At 36.0% G+C, this 26,337-nt stretch overlaps 1 protein-coding gene across 2 annotated transcripts in view; it reads left to right on the forward strand.

Annotated features, from left to right (window-relative positions):
• Positions 1–24,646, forward strand: part of NTS (neurotensin) — a 39,303-nt gene extending 14,657 nt beyond the window's left edge. The window contains exons 2-5 of one of the 2 annotated variants that reach the window (XM_054664565.2): positions 16,698–16,901; positions 19,074–19,135; positions 20,780–21,004; positions 23,877–24,646. In XM_054664565.2, coding sequence (XP_054520540.1) covers positions 16,829–16,901; positions 19,074–19,135; positions 20,780–21,004; positions 23,877–24,029 — 513 coding nt within the window. In that variant the 5' untranslated portion in view covers positions 16,698–16,828 and the 3' untranslated portion in view covers positions 24,030–24,646. Of the gene's footprint in view, positions 1–15,042; positions 16,902–19,073; positions 19,136–20,779; positions 21,005–23,876 lie in introns of those variants that run through there. The other variant, XM_009425940.5, reaches the window with a different exon arrangement.
• Positions 24,647–26,337: the final 1,691 nt, after the last annotated feature.

A 26,337-nucleotide genomic window follows, 5' to 3' on the forward strand; every position in this document is an offset into this window, starting at 1 on the left:
AACAACAAAGAATAGCCACTATGCATGAGACAAAGAGTTCAACATTGTCATAAAAAATGAAATTGAAGACCAAGAAATAACACATTACAACAACTACAATGGCTAAAATATAAAGGAATGGTAACACCAAATGTTAGCAAGGACTTTAAAAGGACCCACCATAATGAACTGTTGGGTAGTTTCTTACTAACGTGAGCATACACCTACTCTAAAACTCAGCACTTTCATTCTAAGTATTTATACAAGAACAATAAAAATATATGTCCAGAAAAATACTTATATGTGCAGGAAGTTTCATAAGAGCTTTTTTCGTAATAGCTCCAAACTAGAAACAACACAAATGTTAATTGCACAGGAGAACGAATAAAGTTACAGTATATTCATACAATGGAATAATACTCAGCAATAAAGTGGTATGCACTACTGATATGTGTAGTACCATAAAGCAATCTTGAAAGCATTATATTGAACATCAGTAGACACTCACTTAAAAAGTATACAAAAATTGATTCAATTTATATGAACATTAAAAATAGGCAAATTTAAGTGCTTACCTGTGATGTCAGAGGATTCTCTGAGAATGTGCATGAGAAAATATTCAGGTGTGAATATTTTCCCAATTTTGGGGGGGTTTTGAATTACACAAATGTATACAATTGTCAAAATTCATCAACATTTATACTTAGGACTTATGCCTTCCACTGGATGCGAATTTTACCTCAGTTAAAAAATAACCCAAAGAGGGACAAATGATACATATGAAACTAACACTAAAAGACCTCAATATTGGAAAGCAAAGAGACAAAAAGATGCTCAACTTTGGAGAGAAGGAAGAGAAATAAGGTTCATATAGAATCTCTGAGATGGAATCTGATTTAAGATTTTGCAAACATATCCCAGAATGATTTAAAGAGATTAAAGTATGTAAATGTAAAGTAAAAGAGGAAAAATGAGTAAATGAGAGGGGCGAGTTTAGTTTACTGTTGGATGTGTAAGCTAACTTTTATTGAATGCCTGCTACATAACACATTTTGTAATATATGCATACTATATAAGAATAAATATGATCCATATTACTTTATTTTAGAGAACTATTATTATTTTATTTTACAGGTGATGAGAGAGGTCCAGAGAATTAAAATCTAAAGCCAGAGGCTGAAAGTTACAGAAATACGATTTAAATGAGAAACTAGCAAAATGGTGAACCTTGAGGCCGAACTCAGTAGCTACACATCACTTTTTTTTTTTTTTTTTTTTTGAGACGGAGTCTCGCTCTATCGCCCAGGCTGAAGTGCTGTGGCTCACTGCAACCTCCACCTCCTGGGTTCCAGTGATTCTCCTGCCTCAGCCTTCCGAGTAGCTGGGACTGCAGGAGCCCGCCACCATGCCCAGTTAATTTTTTTTTTTTTTTTTTTTTAGTAGGGATGGGGTTTCACCATATTGGCTAGGCTGGTCTCAAACTCCTAACTTTGTGATCTGCCTGCCTTGGCCTCCCAAAGTGCTGGGATTACAGGAGTGAGCCACCGCACATGGCCAGTAGCTGCACATTCCAATTTGTCTGCATAGTGTTGTAAATAAATTGAACTAAAGATTAGCATTTAAAGATTGTAAGATTCTCATAAAATACAATTTTGTGCAAAATCCTGAAAATTGGAAGATTTGCCTTTCTTGGTTTCTATTTTCTTTTATTAAAAAAAAAAAAAACTTTGTGGGCTGGGCGCGGTGGCTCACACCTGTAAACCCAGCACCTTGGGAGGCAGAGGTGGGTGGATCACGAGGTCAGGATCAAGATCATCATGGCTAGCACGGTGAAACCCCGTCTCTACTAAAAATACAAAAAATTAGCCGGGTGTGGTGGGACACGTCTATAGTCCCAGCCACTTGGGAGACTGAGGCAGGAGAATTGCTTGAACCTGGGAGGCAGAGGTCGCAGCCTGGGTGACAGCAAGAATCTGCCTGAAAAAAAAAAAAAAAAATTGTGGCCCGGGCGCAGTGGCTCACGCCTGTAATCCCGGAAGTTTGGGAGGCCGAGGCAGGTGGATCACGAGGTCAGGAGATCAAGACTATCCTGGCTAACACTGTAAAAACCCATTTCTACTAAAAATAAAAATAAAAATAATTAGCCGGGCGTGATGGCATGCGCCTGTAGTCCCAGCTGCTCGGGAGGCTGAGGCAGGAGAATCCCTTCAACCCAGGAGGCGGAGGTTGCAGTGAGCTGAGATTGCATCACTGCACTCCAGCCTGGGAGACAGAATGAGACTGTCTTAAACAAAACAAAACAAAACAAAAATTTTGTTTTTCTTTATTTCTTCTTAAAAAACAGATACATGTGCAGAACGTGCAGGTTTGTTAGATAGGTATGTGTGCCACGATGATTTGCTGCACCTATCAACCCACCCTCTAAGTTCCCTCCCTCACCCCCATCCCTTCAACAAGCACTGCTGTGTGTTGTTCCCCTTCTGTGTCCATGTGTTCTCAATGTTCAACTCCCACTTATGAGTGAGAACATGTGATACTCGGTTTTCTGTTCCTGTGTTAGTTTGCTGAGGATGATGGCTTCCAGCTTCATCCATGTCCCCATTTTTTATGGCTGCATAGTATTCCATGGTGTATATATACCACATTTTCTTTATCCAGTCTATATCACTGATGGGTATCTGGGTTGGTTCCATGTCTTTGCTATTGTAAATAGTGCTGCAATAAACATACATATGCATGTGTCTTTATAGTAGAATTATTCATATTCCTTTGGGTATATACCCAGTAATGGGATTGCTGAGTCAAATGGTATTTCTGGTTCTAGATCCTTGAGGAATTGCCATACTGTCTTCCACAATGGTTGAACTAAATTACATTCCTACCAACAGTGTAAAACGTTCCTATTTCTCCACAGCCTCGTCAGCATCTATTGTTTCTTGATTTTTTTTTTTTTTTTTTTTTTTTTTTTTTGAGATGGAGTCTCACTCTGTCACCCAGGCTGGAGTGCAGTGGCTAATCTCGGCTCACTGCAAGCTCCGCCTCCCGGGTTCACGCCATTCTCCTGCCTCAGCCTCCCGAGTAGCTGGGACTACAAGTGCCCACCACCACCCCTGGCTAATTTTTTGTGTTTTTAATAGAGACGGGGTTTCACGGTGTTAGCCAGGATGGTCTTGATCTCCTGACCTGGTGATCCGCCTGCCTCGGCCTCCCAAAGTACTGGGATTTACAGGCGTGAGCCACCACACCTGGCTTGTTTCTTGATTTTTTAATAATTGCCATTCTGACTGGCTTGAGATGGTTTGTCATTGTGGTTTTGATTTGCATTTCTCTGATGACGATCAGTGATGTTGTGCTTTTTTTCACATGTTTCTTGGCTGTGTAAATGTCTTCTTTCAAGAAGTGCCTGTTTATATACTTTGCCCACATTTTGATGGGATTGTTTACTTTTTTTCTTCCTGTAAATTTGTTTAAGTTCTTTGAAAATTCTGGATATTAGATCTTTGTCAGATGGGTAGATTGCAAAAATTTTCCCCACTCTGTAGGTTGCCTGTTCACTCTGATGATAGTTTCTTTTGCTGTGCAAAAGCTTTTTAGTTTAATTAGATCTCATTTGTCAATTTTGGCTTTGTTGCCATTGCTTTCGGCATTTTCATCATGAAGTCTTGCCCATGCCTATGTCCTGAAAGGTATTGCCTAGGTTTTCTTCTAGGATTTTTATGATTTGGGGTTTTACATTTAAGTTTTTAATTCATCTTGAGTTAAATTTTGTGCAAGATATAAGGAAGGAGTTTAGTTTCACTTTTTTGCATATGGCTAGCCAGTTTTCCCAGCACCATTTATTGAATAGCAAATCCTTTCCGCATCACTTGTTTTTGTCAGATTTGTCAAAGATCAGATGGTTGTAGATGTGTGGTGTTGTTTCTGAGGTCTCTGTTCTGTTCCATTGGTCTGTTTGTCAGGTATGTCAAAGATCAGATGGTTGTTGATGTGTGGTGTTGTTTCTGAGGTCTCTGTTCTGTTCCATTTGTCTATATGTCTGTTTTGGTACACAGTATCATGAGGTTTTGGTTACTGTAGCTTTGTGGGATAGTGTGAAGTCAGGTGGTGTGATGCCTCCAGCTTTGTTCTTTTTGCTTTGGATTGTCTTGGTTATATGGGGTCTTCTTTGATTCCATATAAAATTTAAAGTAGTTTTTTCCTAATTCTGTGAAGAATGTCAATGGTAATTTGATGAGAATATCATTGAATCTATAAATTACTTTGGGCAGTATGGCCATTTCACAATATTGAGTCTTCCTATCCATGAGGATGGAATGTTTTTCCATTTGTTTGTGTCCTCTCTGATTTCCTTGAGCACTGGTTTGTAGTCTTCCTTGAAGAGGTTCTTCACAGCCCTTTTTAGCTGTGTTCGTAGGTATTTTATTCTCTGTAGTGATTGTGAATGGGAGTTCATTCATGATTTGGCTCTCTGATTGTCTACTGTTGGTGTATAGCAATGCTTGTGATTTTTGCACATTGATTTTTGTACTCTGAGACTCTGCTGATGTTGCTTATCAGTTTAAGGAGTTTTGGGGCTGAGATGATGGGGTTTTCTAAATATGAAATCCTGTCATCTGCAAGCAGAGACAGTTTAACTTCCTCTTCCTATTTGAATATGTTTTATTTCTTTCTCTTGCCTGATTGTCCTGGCCAGAACTTCCAAAACTATGATAAATAGAGTAGTGAGAGGGCATTCTTGTCATGTACCAGTTTTCAAAGGGAATGCTTCCAGCTTTTTCCCATTTAATATGACATTGGGTGTGGGTTTGGCATAAATAGCTCTTATTATTTTGAGATATATTCCATCAATATCTAGTTTATTGAGAGTTTTTAACATGAAGGTATGTTGAATTTTATCAAAGGCCTTTTCTGAATCTATTGAAATAATTGTGAGATTTTCATCTTTGTTTCTGTTTATGTGATGGATTATGTTTATTGATTTGCATATGTCGAACCAGCCTTGCATCCCAGGGATGAAGCCAACTTGATTGTGGGGTAAGCTTTTTGATATGCTGCTGGATTCAGTTTGCCAGTATTTTATTGAGGATTTTTGCATCAGTGCTCATCAGGGATATTGGCCTGAAATTTTATTATTTTTTTTTGCTGTGTCTTTTCCTGGTTGTGGATTCCGGATGATGCTGGCTTCATAAAATTAGTTAGGGAAGAGTCTCTCTTTTTCAATTGTTTGGAATAGTTTCAAAAGGAATGGTAACAGCTCCTCTTTGTATTTCTGGTAGAATTTGGCTGTGAATCTGACTAGTCCTGGGCTTTTTTTGTTTGGTAGGCTACTAATTATTACCTCAATTTCAGAACTTGTTATTGGTCTATTCAGAGATTTGACTTCCTGGTTTAGTCTTGGGAGGGTATACGCATCCAGGAATTAATCCACTTCTTTTAGATTTTCCAGTTTATTTGCATAGAGGTGTTTATAGTATTCTCTGATGGTAGTTTGTATTTCTATGGGGTCGGTGGTGATATCCCATTTATCATTTTTTAATGTGTCTGTTTGATTCTTCTCTCTTTTCTTCTTTATTAGTCTAGCTAACCATCTATCTATTTTGTTAATTAATTTTCTCAAAAAATCAGCTCCTGGAATCATTGATATTTTGGAGGGTTTTTCATGTGTCTATCTCCTTCAATTCTGCTCTGATCTTGATTATTTCTTCTCTTCTGCTAGCTTTTAGAATAGTTTGCTCTTGCCTCTCTAGCTCTTTTAATTGTCATGTTAGGGTGTTGATTTGCGATCTTTCTGATGTAGGCATTTACTGCTATAAATTTCACTCTTAACAGTGCTTTAGCTGTGTCCCAGAGATTATGATACATTGTCTCTTTGTTCTGATCGGTTTCAAAAAACTTGATTTCTGCCTTAATTTCATTATTTACCCAGGAGTCATTCAGGAGCAGGTTGTTCAATTTCCATGTAATTGTGTGGTTTTGAGTGAGGTTCTTAATCCTGATTTCTAATTTGATTGCACTGTGGTCTGAGAGACTGTTTGTTATGATTTCGGTTTGTTTGCATTTGCTGAGGAATGTTTTACTTCCAATTATGTGGTCGATTTTAGAATAAGGGCCATGGTGGCACTGAGAAGAATTGATTTGGAGTGGAGAGGTCTGTAAATGTCTATTGGGTCCACTTGATCCAGAGCTGAGTTCAAGTCCTAGATATCCTTGATAATTTTCTGTCTTGTTGATCTAATATTGAAAGTTAGGTGTTAAAGTCTCCCACTATTAATGTGTGGGAGTCTAAGTCTCTTTGTGGGTCTCTAAGACCTTGTTTTATGAATCTGGATGCTCTAGTATTGGGTGCATATGTATTTAGAATAGTTAGCTCTCCTTGTAGAATTGTTCCCTTTACCATTATGTAATCCCCTTCTTTGTCTTTTTTGGTCTTTGTTGGTTTAAAGTCTGTTTTGTCAGAGACTAGGATTGCAACCTTGCAACCACTGCTTTTTTTTTTTTTCCATTTGCTTGGTGAATTTTCTTCCATCCCTTTATTTGGGCCTTCGTGTGTCTTTGCACATGAGGTGGGTCTCCTGAATACAGCACACCAGTGGGTCTTGACCCTTTATCCAATTTGCCAGTCTGTGTCTTTTAATTGGGGCATTTAGCCCATTTACATTTAAGATTAGTATTGTTATGTGTGAATTCATCCTGTCATCATGATGCTATTTGGTTATTTTGCATGCTAGTTGATGCAGTTTCTTCACAGTGCCATTGGACTTTATATTTTGGTGTGGTTTTGCTGTGGCTGGTACTGATTTTTCCTTTCCACATTTAGTGCTGCTCTCAGGAGCTCTTGCAAAGCAGGCCTGGTGGTAGTGAAATCTCTCAGCATTTACTTGTCTGAAAAGGATTTTATTTCTCCTTTGCTTATGAAGCTTAGTTTGTCTGGATATGAAATTTTGGTTGAAAATTATTTCTTTGAGAACGTTGAATATTGGCCCCCAATCTCTTCTGGCTTGTAGAGTTTCTACCAAGACATCCACTGTTAGTCTGATAAGCTTCCCTTTGTAGGTGACCTGCATTCTCTCTGCCTACCCTTAACATTTTTTCCTTCATTTCAAACTTGGAGAATCTGATGATTAGGTGTCTTGGGGTTGATCTTCTCATGAAGTATCTTAGTGGTGTTCTCTGTGTTTCTTGAATTTGCATGTTGGCCTGTCTTGGCAGATCAGGGAAGTTCTCCTGGGTGTTATCCTCAAGTGTGTTTTCCTGCTTGTTTCCATGCTCCCTGCCTCCTTCAGTTACTCCAATCAATCATAGGTTCAGTCTTTTTATGAAATCCCATATTTCTTGGAGGCTTTGTTCATTCCTTTTCATTTTTCTTTCTCTAGTCTTGTCTGCATGCCTTATTTCAGCAAGGTGGACTCCAAACTCTGATATCCTTTCTTCTGCTGGGTCCGTTTGGCTATTGATACTTGTGTATGCTTCAGGAAGTTCTCGTGCTGTGTTTTTCAGCTCCATCAGGTCATTTATGTTCCTTTCTAAACTAGTTATTCTAGTTAGCATTTCCTCTAACCTTTTATCAAGGTTCTTAGCTTCTTTGCCTTGGGTTAGAACATGCTCCTTTAGCTTGGTGTAGTTTTTTATTACCCATCTTATGAAGCCTACTTTGGTCAATTTGTCCATCTCATCTTTTGTCCAGTTTTGCACCCTTGCTGGTGAGACGTCGCAATCATTTGAAAGAGAAGAGGCACTCCGGCTTTTTGGGTTTTCAGCATTTTTTAGTGGATTCTTTCTCATCTTTATGAGTTTGTCTAGTTTCAATCTTTGAGGCTGCTGACACTTGGATGGGGTTTTTGTGGGGGCTTTTTTTGTTGTAGTAGATGCTGTTGTTCTTACTTTCTGTTTGCTTTTCTTTCAATGGTCAGGTCCTTCTTCTGTAGGGCTGCTGCAGTTTGCTGGGGGTTTACTTCAGGCCCTACTCATCTGGTTCATCCCCATGCCAGAGATGTCACTGAAGGAGTTGGGAGAAGAGCAAAGATGGGTGCCTGCTCCTTCTTCTGGGATCTCTGAACTTGAGGGGCATCAAGTTGATGCCAGTAGGGTTGGTCTTATATAGGGTGTCTGACAACCCCTGTTGGAGGGTCTCACCCAGTTTGGGGGCATGGGAAACAACACCAATTTAGTAAACCACTTTGTCCCTTGGTGGAAGGGGTGTGCTTCGCTGGGGGAAAACCCACTTGTTTGGGCTGCCCAGATTCCTCAGAACTACCAGGAGGAAAGGCTAAGTTTGCTGGTCCATAGAGACTGCAGCCACCCCTCCCACTAGGGGCTCAGGCCCAGGGAAATCCAGGTTCTGTCCCTGAGCCTCTGGCTGGAGTTATTGGAGTTCCTGCAGGGAAGCCCCACCCAGTGAGGAAGGATGAGTCAGGGTCAGGCCTGAAAAGGCAGTCTGGCTGCCATCTGCCACAGTCAGAGTGTCGGGCTGTGGGAGACACATCTTGGGACCAAGTGGTCCAGCCTCCCGGACTCCAGCAGGGGGAAAATGCAGTCTGGAGCTATAGAGATGAATGCCGCCCTTCCCCCACCCAGGGAGCTTAGCATGTTAGGCAGTTGTGAGTCCCAGTGCTGGCTGCTGCCCTTTCCCCAAGGAGCTCAAATGGCTTAGACAGCAGTCAGCTGCAGCTGTGGTGCTGGCAGCTTGGTAGACTTAAGCAGATTCCATCTGAGAGGCTGTTGAGAATCTGCGCAGCTCCAGAGTTGGGATGCTAGGCCCCAGTGGTGTGGGTTCATGAGTGGGATCTTCCAATCCATGGTTTGCACAGTACCATGGAAAAAGCACAGTTTCCCCAGCTGGGTAGCATGCTCACTCACCGCCTCCCTTGGCTGGGGGTAGGGGGTCCCCTGCCCCATGCGGCTCTCAGGTGGGCCACTGCACCACACTGTTCTTCCTCTCTGTGGATCATGCCAGCCTCCTAGTCAGTTCTGATGAGAGAACCTGGATACCTTGGTTGCCGGTAAAGGATTCTCACACTTATTATGGTTCTTTTAGACGGGAGTCTCCCAACGCCGCTGTTTCTAGTGGGCCACCTTGGCCTCAGCCCCACCCCTCCACCCCAGTTTGTACTTTCTTGTGGAGAAAAATCATCTGAAGCTCAGGAGCACGGAGATGATCCCCTTAAACAGAACCTAAATAGGATATGTTACCTGCCTGGTCCTTGTAGGTATTTGAGTATGGTTATCTGACATATGACCATGTCCATTCAACTTCAGGGCCAGAGAGACTTAGAAAAAAGGTGATGATGTTACATAGTAAAACAAAAGTTTATCCAAGTAGAGATTCCATGATCTAGGAGCTAAAGGATTTGTGTTTACTGGACGATAGCAACAGAATTGATTGTGCCAAAAACAAGACATTCTGCTGAATAAAGACAAAAAAATAGGCTGTCCAAAAAGAAAGCCTATTTCAAAGTGACTAATCCCTTTGATGTGTTCCAACTTGTGGGGATGCTATACAGAAACTCACAGAGAAGAAATTATTTCTCAAAGTAGCTTGACGGATGTTGGAGAATCAATCCTTCCCCTGAGAAAAGAAGTGAGGTCAGACTCAGAGCAGTTAGGACCTATGTGATTAAGAGTTGGAAGGTGAAGGAAATTTGTAACCCATCTCTAGAATATCTGGACTTCTGTCTCTTTCTCTGAAAAATGAAAGTATGAGACTAGCTCCATACAGCTATTTTCAGTTTTACGTTTTCTGGGTCAATGAATTATGATGACATTAATATATGGTCTAGAACTGTGAGTTCTTGCTTGATATTTCCATTCTGTACATACTAGTGCCGCCACCTAGAGTACAAAGTGGGAAATATTCTCCTTCCCAGGCACCAAGCTTTGACTCCCCTCAGGCTAAAACCCCACTTTTTCTCTGATTCTTCTATGCATACTTTCTGTCTTCTACCCAGTCACGACAACTCATTGCATTCAGAGCCCATTTAGGTTCTTCATGATCTCTGTGTTTAGAAGAAGGATTCTGAGATCAAGGGTCTGTGTTTTTGTTTAATATGTGTAATACAGGTAAGTCTGAAAAGGTGGAAAAACATGGGTAAACTGATGAATTGGAATTAAAATCACACCTAATTTTTTCACTAAATGTACATTCAAGTTAAAAGTATTAGCCTATATTTTGTTTGGCATAATATTTTATACAGCATGTTAATACAAGATTTTCTTTGACTTATTACTTGGGTCTGGTATTAATGTTACAAAGATTAGCTGTTGCTTTGGAATGAAAACATTGCAGTCCTACCCATACTCTATTTAGTAAGTCCCATTGTCCTTAGTTAAACTCTTTGTATCTCTTATTTTTTTTAACCTGCACAATAGGAATAATATCCTGTGAACTCTGCTTCACGGTATGCTATGTTACATGAAATAAAATTAACCTGGCATATAGTAGGTTTTTAATAATGAATTTGAAAAGTATTCTTTAGATTACTCCTAGATCTGTAGTAGTGGTTACAGTGACTGTTTCTTCTAGACTCAGAATGCTCTAATGTTGACTATAGTCTTCTGTGTCTGACAGCTTGCCGGTACTTATCCTTTCTGCACAAATTGGCTCACCAAATTTGGGGCCTTCTGTAACACCGTACACCCAGTTTTCCTCAAGGACAACTTACAAAATTCCAACTGAAATTAAATCAATATTCAAGAATCTTTGAAAGGAAGCATTTTTTCATACTATTTCATTTTGCTAGGAATTTCTCCAAAAGAGGTTTCCTGGATTTTATTATTCACAGATTGGAGAATAAAAATGTCCTTGTGAGAGGTGAGGGAGCGGTAGCTTGTTCTAAAACCATCAGGGAGGGATTCTTGGAATTCGATTAATTCATTAACGCATATTGTCAATATTTACTGAATGATTACTATGAGGAGAATTATTTATGTTCTGATAATTTAGGGAAACAAGACAAGAATATCCATGCTTTTATTAACAAAAGACAAAAATAAATGAACAAATAAAGACTTGTAGAGATTGAATGGGGATAGTGGTGAAATAGGTTTTAAAATAAATGGTTGTATCGGTCAGCTATTGCCACAAAAATGCAGTATAACAAGTGACTCCAAAAGTCAATTACTTTAAAGCAAATTATTTAACCCTGTTCACATGTCTCTGAATCAGCTAGGGTAACCCTGCTTTAAGCTCAGGAATCTCTCCCTTACATTGCAGGTGTGCAAGTCAGCTGGGGCAGCTTTGCTCCATATGTCCCTCCTCATTTGGGGATCATCTGAGAAAAGAAAAGAGTTTCTCATGGCAATGACAGAAGAGAAAAAGGGAAAGCCCTATGTTTCAAGCACAAATCAAGTCTGTCTTTTTCTTATGTCTACTAACATTCCACTGGCCAAAGCAAGTCTCATTTCCCAAGTTAAAGTCAAAGAGTGAGGAAGTATATTTCATCCACTCTGGGAGGAGTAAGGGAATGAATATTTGATGAACAGTAATCACAGTGTTCATTGCAGATCTTTAACAAAAAAGCTTAGCATGTTGCACAAAAGCCAGAAGACCAATGTGCTTGAAACATAGGAACAGAAGGGGAGAATGGTGGAATATGATGATAGAGAGGAAGACAAAACCCACTCAGGTAGCATAGGTCATCATCAGGCATGACAAGAGGAAACCTTTAGAATGTTTTAAGCAGAGAATGACAGGAATAGATTTACATTTTTAGAAACTTTTCTGGAGTTTTTGAAAGCCGAAAGGGATCAAGGTTGTAGGGAGACTACTCAAATGGTTATTATGGCAGCGCAGGAGAAAGGTGGTGGTGGCTTGGACTTAGGTGGCAATAATGACATAAGGAAAAGTAGTTAGATTTGAAATATATTTTGGAACAGGCCTGCACCCCAGGGGGTTTTGCTAGCTTGGAAGTGGAGGGGAGAGAGAAACAATGTAAATGGATTCTAGTTTTTAGATATGTGCAACTCAGTAAATCATGGTTCTAATAATTGAAATGAAAAACTCTAGAGGGGCAGAAGATTATTAGAAAGATGTTTGGAGGAATCAAAAGTTTTACTTTAGACAATAAGTCTGCCTAATGAAACTCCAAGTAGGGCTGCTAATGAGGTGATTGCATATACAATTTGAGTAGTCAGAGATACAAACTTGGAGGTTATTAGGAAATAGAAAGGATTCAAAACCATAAGACTTATCAGATTCACTGGGAAAGCACAGTAAATTTAAAAAGAATCATAAACCCAAGGAGTATGAATAATATAAAACTATTACATTCCAAATTTAACATGTAATATCTTCTTGAGAAAAAGAAAAAAAGTGTTTCACTGAATTTGCTCCTGATAGACGGTAGCTCAAGTACATCTGCTCTGTTTCAGGTATTGCAGGTGCTATGGAAATTTTCTTAGACTTTGTAATATTACAAAAGAAAAGAGAAAGTTTTCTTATAATAAGAATTTGTCTCATTTATTACATTAGATAATTACACTAATTTATAAAGCTAAGAAACATGAAAGAAGAAATTTGTCAGGAACATTTTTTTCTGTAATACTTTTATTTTGGTCTTATTCAAAAGGGAGACCTATAAGGAAAACTACCTGAGCATTACACATAATGGGTGGTGATTTTGTGAGTATTTACATTTTTTCCTAGACACGAGAAGCAAGATTATAGGTGAAGTCAGCAATGGCTGCAATGTGGAGCGTGGTTAGTTAAATACAGTAACTCATTAACATGTAAGTCCCAAGCAAACCATATTTTGTAATTACGGTTTAAGTTGCAAAATATGCTTTGACTACAGAAGTCAGTCATCAATTTTTCCAGGTTAATTACCTATATGGATGCAATAACAGAGATAGGAAGAGCCGAAAGGAAATGAGCTAGGAATTTGTAAGGATTATGGGCAAAGCAAGGTTACATACAGATTGGGAAATTGAATGTTTGTTTACATTTACCTAAATCTCCAAGGTTGGATTATACACATCCTATGTGGGTGTATGCATGCACACATCCATCTGTATTTCTAGAAAATATACTTTAATTGAACAGAAAAATCAACTGGGTTCACAGACTTTGACATCATTATTTGTTCAGATGAATCAGAGTTGCAGCGTCAAATGATAGACTCATTTATAGAAATGGAGCAAACTCACAATTTGTCTAAACATTCAGCTGATGATTGTACATGATCCAAGGACAATCTTCTTGAATGATTTTTTTAAAGTTAACATTTCCAGTCAGAGAGGAAAAGGATGATGAGAGAAAAGGCTGAGAAAACTGACTATAAAAGCTCACATAAAATATGAAGATTAATGATAACAAAAGAGTGTTAAAAGGTGTGGCTGAAAGAAACATTTAAAATTAAAACACAGAAAGGGCATGTAAGAAATTAAACGTAATCAGTATTTTCATTCAATTTAGTAAGTATGTATTGATCACTTATGGATTATAAACCTTAGAAGTCAGAATGTTCTCCTTCTAGCAGTTTACAGTTTACCATAAACTGTATAAACAAACTACGGAGCATTTAACATAAAACTAGGAAAAATAGAAGTAGACAAGACTACTTTCAGGACTCAAACTTGGAAATGTTTTTGTTGATTAAGCCATAAAATACAGGATGATCAAAGGAAGGTGAAGGGGAGATTCCAGGTTGTAGAAACACAACAGGCCAAGTTTCAGGTATTTAGGTTACCAAAAGATTGGAAAATCCGGGAAGCTGTTAATAAGGTATTAAAGTCACCAGAGCTATAGGAAAAAACCATAAGGAACTGAAAAACCAACCCTTGATCAGTTGGTTCCAGAGCTCGCCCTTCTCCAAAGATAAGCTTACAGACCACTCTTTCTAACTGCCAATTCTTCAGGTGTCTCTGTTGATTATTTTCAGCAATTACCTAATAAAGGTCTGACATAAGTAACAGTACAAGCTTAGAAATCTACCTACTTTAGAGATGTTGTAATCAACAGGTACCTAACAGGTAACATCCATTTAAGAAGGCCAACACAGGAATATTATTAAAGGACAATGCTTAAAATCTTTATCAGATATTTTAAGAACTAGGTAACCCTTAGAAGGATCTAAGGTATGCCAGGCATGGTGGCTTACGCCTGTAATCCCAGCACTTTGGGAGGCCGAGGTGGGCGGATCATGAGGTCAAGAGATCGAGACCATCCTGGCCAACATGGTGAAACCCTGTCTCTACTAAAAATACAAGAATTAGCTGGGCCTGATGGTGTGCCTGTAGTCCCAGCTACTCGGGGGGGCTGAGGCAGGAGAGTTGCTTGAACCCAGGAGGCGGAGACTGCAGTGAGCCGAGATCACACCACTGCACTCCAGCCTGGTGACAGAGAGAAGCTCCATCTCAAAAAAAAAAAAAAAAGAAAAAGGATCTGGGGTAAAAAGCCTTTAAAATAAAAACAGTTCACCCATCTCCATAGCAAGGTGTCTACAATCCTGCATTAAAGGCATCATTTAGGAAGTTCATAGGGTACTTTTTAAGTGGAAAAATACATACTTAACCTTTATCCCTACAACAAATTGTTTTATTGGTTTATCTGTAGCTTGAAGGCATTAGATTAGAGCAAGAAACAAAAAGCGTAACACATTAAAGAAAATACCAATTAGAGGTCAAAGTTTATCTACATCATAATTTTACCAAAGTTATACAACTTTTTTCCCCAAAAGAAAAATAGCATATAGCATCTATTTGAATTTGAATTATTGGACATAACTTAATGTTTCCCCTATTCTTGAATATTTATCACATATCTCAATTTTCACATTAACAACTAATATCCATGTTATATATTTAAAATGAATTTCCATTAATCCTTCTCCCCCTTTTTTCTAATTAATTAGGGATCAATTTTGTCAACATATTGAAGAAATCATCTGAGGAAAATAAGAATCACATTTCCTTTTTACTATTAGACTGCTATCACACATTTTAAAAGATCATTCTTTGTATTTGCAATTCAAAAGCAGAGAAAACAACTAATTTAATTATCATGCAAAGTATATATAATTTTCCCGATTTGTTAATCAAAGTGGCTTTAAGAGGATTCTGTCACAAAGATGCTCTGATAGTAACAGGAAAGTAAGCACAAATCCTCACTGAGACTCTGTTAAGTGAAAATCAAGTGTTTGAAGCTTCCATTGCTCCCCCTAATGGTAGGAAAGCAGAAAACATCTAGACGTATGTATTTCACATTTGTCAATTAAATACTTTATAGAAACCTTCCTCCATGTGAGTATGTTCAATATTGTGTTTTATGTAAGTTCAGAAAACAAACTAAAAGTAATAAATATATCAGTTATTATTAAATTTCTGGTATTATATGAAAGACTCCTTGCTATTCTAAGTAATTATTAAATGTTTGGATTTAATCGCTTTGCTTAAGTTTTGGGTAAAGGTGAAAAAGTTAAACTCATAGATTGTATAATATAAATCAATTATCTATAGGAACCAATCCTATTTTTTCTCAACTGTTACTACATGATTGATTTATTTAAAAATTAAACAAGACTCAGACAACTTTACATTCAAATATTCACATCTCTAACAGCACTGACTTGTCAAATTACCCCATGTATCTTGAAATGCTTACTACAAGAAGAAAGGTTTACTCTAAAAGGCATTTTGAACAATTTTCTTTTGAGAACTCAGACAAAGAATGGGTATCAGTGTAACTCATGAAATACATGAAGACTATCATAGAAAAGTGACTTTGGTGAATGGTGGTTATTTAGGATTGTCTCCTTTCCAAAAGTACAATCTCTTTTTTATGGTGAAGAGAGTATTATAACAGGGAAAGAAAGCCGATGCAATAGTAAAAACTGTTGAGAAGGGAATTATACAAAGAGTGAGACATGGCATCAAGAATGAATTCAAAAAGAGCAGAAAATTATAGGCACAAAAAGAGATAATGTACAGAAAAAAAGTCAGTGATACAACAATACAAATTTTTACCTGCTAGAATGTAAGTAATTTAGAGCTGGATTTTATAAACATGAAATTGTTTTTCTAATACATTCAACCAAAAGTCAGCACACATAGTTCAGTCATCTCTCATTACTTACAATAAAATATTTTCTATTTGTTAGGAAATAATATCTTATTCCCTGGATCTATTATTTCTTTTTATTGATTTTCTTTCTATTCTCTAAACTTATTTGCTTAATTTTTATAACTGATTCTCTGTCTATATTCCATCTTATTCTAGCATGGATTATTTAAAACCTGTATTAGTTTTGGAACCACTAAACATTTGCTCAGAAGTTTGAATTACCAGAGAAGCACCCTAACTCTTCAAGAACTTCCAGCCTAAGGAATCACTGATTTCATGCATTCATCCTGGAGATTTTCCTTAAAAATTAGAAATAACAGATCTCATGTTTCACAAAATCAAAATGACAACTTTTGGAGTGGGGGAATGAGAAGTGGGAAAAGGATGATACTGGGGGTTCTTCGTCAGTATGCTGTATATAGCAGTGCAGTTGAATGACTCCTTCTGTGCGTCAGAAATCCAAAGCAGCAGCAGCAGCAGCAATTAGGGAAGATCGTCACTTTCACTCAAGGTTCAGAAATGGGGGAGGAGAGCAGGGGGGACAAAGGAAAAGGGGAGGAGAAAGCGGGACGAAGAGGGGAGGGATGGAGGTGAAGATAGGGCACATCCTGCAAAGATAATGCCTGTACAATCAATGACATCATCCTCCTGCTTATATATATAGGGGAATGGCCAGAGCACCTCTCATAGTTCACTCACTTTCAAAGCCAGCTGAAGGCAAAAGGAAGTGCTAGAGAGAGCCCCCTTCAGTGTGCTTCTGACTTTTATGGACTTGGCTTGTTAGAAGGCTGAAAGATGATGGCAGGAATGAAAATCCAGCTTGTATGCATGCTACTCCTGGCTTTCAGCTCCTGGAGTCTGTGCTCAGGTAAGCAAAACAGAATTTCACAACTCCCTGAAGTGATTTCTTTTTTCTCTTTTGCAGTGTGTTGCTACTGATGTTAATGTATCTAGGGAGAAGGGTTGCTCCTTTTTATTCAGGATTTACCTTTTAGTGACAGAAACTGAATATCTTTTTCTCTGCCTTTATGATTACTGAGAGATGTATTTTCCCTGTTAAAATATGCAAAGCAATAAAAGGGATTTCAATGAAACACTGCACGACCTCCTTTGGAATTCAACAACTAGAGGGAAAAAAACCCTACAAAACTTTCAATTAGGCTGATCATTATCTAATGAGAAATACAGAGGCAGTGGCTGTCAACTTGCAAACCCATCATTAAATCCCATTCCATTCAAAATGTTTTACTCTCATCCTCATTCGTTCTCTTAGGAAGCGGTGGCCCTCACGCCCTTGTAATAGTCCCCGTATTATTTTCTTAATTGTTTGTGTTAAGATAACAAATAAAGTGAAAATTGATACTTAGTGAAAAATGAAGCATTATTTGTAGAAAATTATTTCTAGAAAAATACAAAAATATTCCAGATCCTTTTTGAGAATAGAATTTGCATAGTCTAATAAGTGTGATATTAATATAACTGTTTGGCATTTTTTCCATGCCATTTAAGTTAATACAAAATACAGTTGGAAAATTGGTATTCTTATACTGATGGAAATGATTTGACTTTAGAGTGTTTTGCATGTGGTTTGAAAGAAGTTATATAGTCCTAAATATCTACGAATAACTCACTTTGAAAATAAGACTTAAATTGAAAGGTATAACATGAAATATTACAACCATTGCAAAAGGCTCTACTTAATATTTAAGAAATACTAGAATGAACACTTCAAAGGGAAAAGAACACCTTAGGAAGCAAATGCAGCAAAAATAATTTAACCTGTTCTGTGCTTTTATGTATCATAAATATGACATGGAAATGTTTAACTCAAACTCATGCTATCATTTGATTTAAATTATGAAATTAAAATCTAAGAAGATATAAATGCGATTTATACAAAATTTTAAATTTATTTTAATCATCAGAACATAACTTTCAGCTTCTACTTTTTAAATCTTATGAGAAAAAACAAACTTTTCTACAATTATGATTTTATCTGAAAGTTATATGAGATTAAAGATTCACATACTTCTGGAAGAAAAACTGGGTTATTGATTAAGCACTGTGTTTATTAACTTGAAACTACTTGTTGTAATAATGCAATAGTTATAAGGATTTTGGTATACATTGTTCATAAATTCCTAAAACAGATTATGTCTCTAACAAATAGGGAGAAAAGATCTCTTGTATAATTTAGGTTCTAGGTAAAATTAAGCCAACGGTTTCTCCAATTGTGGCATTTCTTTTTACTGAGTGTGTAGTACAAAGGAAGATAGAGTCATTTTTAACTTTATTTTTATTATTGTATAGTATTTTCTAAATTTTCCTTCTCTGTAAAATATTCATTAACAGAAACTTGGATAGAGTTTTTTAAAAATCCAGAGATCCATTTTCAATGCTGTTGTACATGTGTTGTTGAACAGCTCCACTTTTGCTTTAAACAATTTCCTTAAATGCCTATGAAAAAATTAAGGATACATAATTTTGAATTCTTACTTAAAGTACAAATACAATTCTTTCAACGCGTGTTTTGTAAAAAACATCTCAAGTTAAGTAAACCTCAGTATCTTTATTATTCTAAAATTATCAGTAAGAAATTCCCTTTGGTTTTGTCTTGAAAAAGTCTCTTGTATAGTCTTCATTATGTTGTGTTTTTAAATGTTAATATGCATATTTTCTATATATGTAAACTATGGCTGGTAAGAAATAAACTACTCTAGCATATTTGGTAAAATATGTATTATACAATGTAATCACATTTTTAAAGCCTGAAATTCAAAGATTAAACAACTCCCAGTGATCAATAGCTGTCTGAAAAATAATCATATGCTTATTTTCTTAGAAGTGCTTCTACTATTTTAGCTTCCTATTATGCTAAAGTATAACTATAATTTGTTTTTTAGGATTACTATTTTTAAGAAAATACATAAGAAAGACACTAACCTCTAAGATTATTTTTTTAGATTAACCTAAAATCTGTAGATTATGATATAATTATATGATATGTAATTATAGTAAACCTGATTTTGATTTTACTCAGATTCAGAAGAGGAAATGAAAGCATTAGAAGCAGATTTCTTGACCAATATGCATACATCAAAGGTAACTTTTTCTTTTCTTTAACCCTGAGTTGAAGAACATATGAACTTTCATTATAAACATGGTATCCTTTTCCCATAGTAATAACTTCTCATCAAGATTGAAAAGTTCCTTGAGAGGCATTTCCTTTTTGAAAAAAAAAATTTCTTTTAGTTAAAAGAAGTTAAAGGTGTTGATATGACAGGCAAAGAAATTATAATTCTATCAATCAGCATGTTGCAATTTTAATTAATTGCCACACATATTTACTTGCCTGTAAATGTTTTTAAAGGAACTTGCTTCCATGCCTTTTACATTGGGTATGATGAAAGGTATATTGGTCTCAAGTTAAATGAAAACAAAGTGAGCTCTTTGCCTTTTTTATTATATTGGGGGAAATAAAAAGGTGTTCCTAAATTAGAAATAAAAGTTCATGACAACCTGCAAAAGAAATGTAGTATAGAGGGGATAGCAACGGACTGGTAAGCAGGAGCATTGAGATCTAATCCTGAAACAGTGACTTATTAAATATTTTATCTTTAACAAGTGGATTAGTTCACCTTGCTTACCTGTGTTTCCTTGTTTTTAAATGCAGGGATTGCAGTTCATAATCTTCTAGACATTTACCGTTCTACAATGTATTTAGGAATTACTAAACTGTACTCTTCATCGTATGTCTGGATTTAAATTCTCCCTATAACGGACATGTTATTTTTACATGTTCTTTTTTTTTTTTTTTTAATTGAGCCAAATACAACTTTGTATCCTGGGCCCTATTACTCCTCTGTTGGGGTCTTGAAAGCCAGTTTTTAAAATTCCAATCTGTACCTAGGAATACGTTCTGGGGTACATGTGCAGGATGTGCAGGTTTGTTAGATAGGTAAACATATGCCTTGGTGGTTTTCTGCACCTATCAACCCATCACCTAGGTATTAAGCCTAGCATGCATTAGCCCTTCCTCCTCCACTCCACCCTCTGACAGGCCCCGGTGTGGGTTGTTCCCCTCCCTGTGCCCATGTGTTCTCATTGTTTAGTACTCAATCAGAATACCAATGGCTACAACCTCTTCAGTTCAAAAATAGACAACTGAAGTTAATAGTCCGTGTTAGAAAATGGGATAAGTTGGGTGTCTTTGTGTCTTGGTATAGGTTTACCTAATTCCCAGGTGCAAGTTAATACATGAAGGTTCTATATAATCTGTGATGCTACCCATAACAATTATTAATGTGTGGAATGCATTTCTAGCCTCATACTTTGTGATTGTCCACATTTAATAATACCATCTTTGTCACTGCTCCATTACATGTTAAGCTGAAATGTAATAGAGAGAGAATAATTTTTTTATTTTTAATTTTTCATCTGTGAGAGATATATCATTTATATATTTCTGCCATCATTTTAATTTCCTTGCTTTCTTACTTTGCTCTGTGTGTACACACATAAGTGCATGTGTATGTGAATATAACTATTGCATTTTATTAAACAGAAGTTCTGAGATATTGGCAGTATACAACTTTGTGAACATGATGTTACTAAATAAATAACACTGTATTTATTAGACTGGAGTAGCAATTAGACCCTAAATGCGATGGTTTAGCACACTAGGAATTCATTTCTTGCTCATGTAACACAAGTTTTAATTGCAGGGGTTTTTAAAATATATTTCAGATGAGTAAAGCACATGTTCCCTCTTGGAAGATGACTCTGCTAAATGTTTGCAGTCTTGTAAATAATTTGAACAGCCCAGCTGAGGAAACAGGAGAAGTTCATGAAGAGGAGCTTGTTGCAAGAAGGAAACTTCCTACTGCTTTAGATGGCTTTAGTTTGGAAGCAATGTTGACAATATACCAGCTCCACAAAATCTGTCACAGCAGGGCCTTTCAACACTGGGAGGTACAGCAATAACAAAATATTAATATGATTATAGTTACACTAGTTAGCTCTCACTTGTATTAATTTCTTAAATTCCCAATCATAATCATAACAAGAAGAGTTACAAGTATTGAAGAAGAACAAGCCATGTTTTGAAGTCAACATTGCTTCAGATCTTCAAAGTGTCCTTCAAATATTTGAAACTCAGCAAAATATGTTTTTCTTCAATATTAAAAAGAGGATATATCTTAAGGCAGATTTGATCCACATGTTTTTATTATGCTTAAGTGGATGGCATGTTTAGACAATTTTTGTTGTTGTAGTTGGTGGCATGTCTAACAAATTTAAGCAACTCAAAATGTTGTCTTAGAAACACAAAGTCATATGTAGTGATCTATAAACAAACACAGAATATAAAGGTTCCAAGTAAAACTGGAATAAAACATAAATATTTGTATTTAAATATATTAGGCAAATAAAAATTTCTTATGTATATAAAATATATTTTTATGTATATTTTACATATATTTAAAATATATGTAAATAAAATATATAAAAATATATTTTATGTATATAAAAATATAGAATAAGGATATATTAGATTAGTGCAAAAGTAATTGCAGTTTTTACCATCAAAAGTAATGGCAAGAACCGTAATTACTTTTGCACCAACCTAATATATCCCTATTATTCCAGTTTTATCTGGAACCTTTTGTATTTGAATATACTAGGAAAATAAAAATATTTTTTAATTTATATAAAGGTATATATAGTAAGGATATATATCCCCATCATTTCAGTTTATTTGGAAACCTTTGTGTTCTGTGTTTGTTTATAAATACACACAAAACTTAGTGTGTAATAATGTACTTGCAAAATGCTTTACAATTTATTGTCTTCATTGATATATTTTGCTCTGAAAGATAAATTACAGCTTTGGAAAGATATAGAACAATGTCAGGATAAAGAAGAGAAGGGGGAAGAAAAATAAATTCTTTAACAAAATCAAAACAAATTTTTAAAAATTTCCGACAAGGGAAACATTTCTTTCAAATTAACCTCTAAGAGAAATTTGGTCAATATTTTATATTCTGGATTTACACTAACATTGGGGATCTGAGGGTGTCTTCCCTGCTAATTTAACAAACTTGCGATTGACTACCAAAGAGCTACCCTGTGGATAAGAAGAAGTGCAGGCAGAATTTCTAGTGTTTATTATAACTGGTAAGCAAAAAGACAATTTCTAAACAAAAAACTGAAATGACCAGTTTTTAATTTACTATTAATTATTTAATTAAATTCCTGGTAAATTGTTTAGTATTTAAAATATGTTTTGGCCAGGCACGGTGGCTCACGCCTGTAATCCCAGCACTTTGGGAGGCCGAGACGGGCGGATCACGAGGTCAGGAGATCGAGACCATCCCGGCTAACACCGTGAAACCCCGTCTCTACTAAAAATATAAAAAATTAGCCGGGCGTAGTGGCCGGCGCCTGTAGTCCCAGCTACTGGGGAGGCTGAGGCAGGAGAACGGCCTGAACCCGAGAGGCGGAGCTTGCAGTGAGCTGAGATCATGGCACTGCACTCCAGCCTGGGCGACAGAGCGAGACTCCACCTCGAACAAACAAACAAAAAGTTTAAGGTCAAAGAAACTTGAAAAATACGTATTTTGATATAGGAAAATGTCCATTATATGTTATTTATCAAAAAAAAAAAACCCTCAGTAAACTATTATGTAGACCAATCAAGTGCAAATAAGATTAAAACTTTTCCCTATTTTAAATGTTATTGAGTGATTTAAAATAAAATGATAATATTCTGAGCATAGTACAAGTAATTACAGACTATGCACAAAAAAACTAAAGATTAAGAAACTAGATTGTCTGACAGTAGCTGTTTTTTCTCCTCTGAAATTGAATAGCTGTGAGTTGAAATAAAATACTTGGTTGTAAGATTTTATTCATATGCATTGCAATTTAAAACTTAGTCCCCTATCAGTATTTGTTATAGTGACCCCTCAAATTAGAAGACAACCAAAAATACAAAGAAAATTTTTCTCTTTAACATATTTTTAAAGTTTCTGTAAATTGTGTATTAAACTCTGGACAGATTTCCTAAATGGTAACTGAAATTTTTGAGTCTGAGCCGTATTCTTAGAAAAAAAATTATGCTTAATATTAGAATGGGGCATACTCCTGCCTCATGATGTTAGGCAAGATTCTACATGGTGCTTAACTCCCTTAAGTTAGTGAATCTGAGCTTGCTTTAGTGATTAAGCACCAGCATCTAAAGAGATTGTTATCATTTAAACAGAGCTTTCCCATATGTTGATTTCTACAACTGACGAAGTTGGATAAAGCAACTTTCATCCCTCTATTGAGAATTAGATCCTTGGAATGGTTTTCATGTCAAATCAGTAACTGACTTAATTGAATATAACATTTTGTTACCTTTGTGGCCAAACTTGGTTTACCAGATCAAAAACTATATTTATTGTAATATATTATATATTTCATCCTTTTGGTGTTTCCATCATAAATTGAAGCCTGAAAAGTACTCAAAGGTCTATTTGATGTTTTTCTTCAAAGGGCTGGATTAGTGTACGGCCTTGAAATATATAGTTAGTAAAGTTTATAGAAATTTTTAAAAAGAGCTAGCCTGGTGAACTAGGAAGAATACTGAACTGAGTCAGAATTACCATATTCTTATACTATTTCAGCCACTGAATGGCCGTCTCTCCTTTGAAAAAACAATTTCTTTGAACTTCATGTATCTCCTATCTCACCTACATATGTCTTGCTGTCTTAACAGCAAATGAGATAGAATGTAGAAAAATGCTCTGAAACAAAAGAGTTTATTCATGTAAGTTTCACTTATTTTATCTCTATCTTGCAGTTAATCCAGGAAGATATTCTTGATACTGGAAATGACAAAAATGAAAAGGAAGAAGTCATAAAGAGAAAAATTCCTTATATTCTGAAACGGCAGCTGTATGAGAATAAACCCAGAAGACCCTACATACTCAAAAGAGATTCTTACTATTACTGAGAGAATAAATCATTTATTTACATGTGATTGTGATTCATCATCCCTTAATTAAATATCAAATTATATTTGTGTGAAAATGTGACAAACACACTTATTTGTCTCTTCTACAATTGTGGTTTATTGAATGTGATTTTTCTGCACTAATATAAATTAGACTAAGTGTTTTCAAATAAATCTAAATCTTCAGCATGATGTGTTGTGTATAATTGGAGTAGATATTAATTAAGTCACCTGTATAATGTTTTGTAATTTTGCAAAACATATCTTGAGTTGTTTAAACAGTCAAAATGTTTGATATTTTATACCAGCTTATGAGCTCAAAGTACTACAGCAAAGCCTAGCCTGCATATCATTCACCCAAAACAAAGTAATAGCGCCTCTTTTATTATTTTGACTGAATGTTTTATGGAATTGAAAGAAACATACGTTCTTTTCAAGACTTCCTCATGAATCTCTCAATTATAGGAAAAGTTATTGTGATAAAATAGGAACAGCTGAAAGATTGATTAATGAACTATTGTTAATTCTTCCTATTTTAATGAATGACATTGAACTGAATTTTTTGTCTGTTAAATGAACTTGATAGCTAATAAAAAGACAACTAGCCATCAAAATCATATGTTTCTCTACAGATTTAGTTCTTTATAGAGGTACTTTTTATATAATTTTTCCCCTTTTGCATTTTGATCTAGTAAATAATAGTTTTACTTTTAACTTCACTGAGATATTTGTGTGACTAACATTTTTCTCAATTGGGAGGACATATTTGAGGCAAAAGCTATGCTTGAAATAACACCTTTAAATTTTCTTTAAGATCACACATACGGTGTCTGAAGCCCTCAAAGCCTTTGCAAGTCATCATTAGTAGTGACTTTCTTGACTCTTTCTTTTATAGTGGTCTAGGAAGTCCTCTCCTCACAAGGCTGCAACTTATCCCACAGTCATCTATGCAGGATAAATCAGATCTTGAGTTGTTCTGGTATTAAGAAGCCTTTACAACTCCATATCCCTTTGAGAATATTGTCCCTCCCTGAGGATTAATATTACTCTCGAAAGAAGTTAAATCTATAGATCTCTGAGATTTTCTTGTAAAATCACAACTTCTCATTCCTACTACCCCACCATCTCTTACCATCCCATTAGTCTCATAACTGAAAGTGCCCAAAGTCCTGCTTATAAGAAGGAAACTATTTCATAATGATTAAAAGTGTCTTCTCTGCAGCTAGAATGCCTAGATTCAGCTCCATTACGCACTAAGCAGTATTGGACAACTTACTTAGCCTCCTTGTTTATTGAATCATAAAATGTAGACAACAATGAGGTTTGCAGGAGGGTGATATGAGCTGATATATATATATATACACATATAAAATGCTTAGAATGATGCCTTGAATATATTAATAACACACTAACAGTTATTAGTAGTAACAGTAGTACCAACTTTCCCATAAGAAAGTACTCATCAGATGATATACTTCCCTGTTTACTTCATTAGTTAACAAAAGTTCAAATCTACTAGGTCATACATCATCATCAAAACTCTGTTCTAAGCCAACACCCACTCTTTTCCAACCCTTTAAATCCTTTCATTGGTTATTCTATGAAATTCATGGTCATTGCTTTCTTAATAGATTTTTCAATGCCTGACTGACTTTTACAACATGTGGTAACATTATCTGGAAGTGAGGTATGTATTCTGGTCACTACTATACCATTTTTCCTTTCCCTTTTAAAAACTATGGATTATTTGAAATATAGGGCATAAGACAATTTCATCTACTGTGTTTTGAATAATTATTGTTCTCTCAGTTTCTGAACATCTTCACCTCCAATAACGAACATTTAACCTTTTCATATCAACCAGTCACTTCCATGGTCATATCACAGAACACTTCACTACCAATAAATTCATTCTTTACAAAATCTCATTTTCAAGCACTCTATTCTGGAAACATCATCTTGTTTCTCCAGTTCACATAAGCTAGTACTCTCACTACAGCATCTATGATTCTGCCCAACCCATTGTCCCACATCTTTTTACTCTTCGTCTTCTAATTATGACCTTATCTTCCTCTTTAGTTAGCTTACTTTGCTCCAAAATTAAAATGACTCCCTTGTTACCCTCAACCCTCTGTCTTAAATCATATAAGTTTCTCAAAACATTAGCAGTTAAACTTAAATCTCTCCTGATTCTGACCTCACTGAAAAAGCTTAAGATAACTTAAAGAAATTGTTCAGCCTTGTTGAAAACCACACTTAAAATTTTTAATCACAAATCTCAGGTGGATCCTTATTATTGCCCAGAATT

The sequence above is a fragment of the Pan troglodytes genome, chromosome 10, assembly GCF_028858775.2.
Source record: "Pan troglodytes isolate AG18354 chromosome 10, NHGRI_mPanTro3-v2.0_pri, whole genome shotgun sequence".
NCBI classification, from domain to species: domain Eukaryota; kingdom Metazoa; phylum Chordata; class Mammalia; order Primates; family Hominidae; genus Pan; species Pan troglodytes.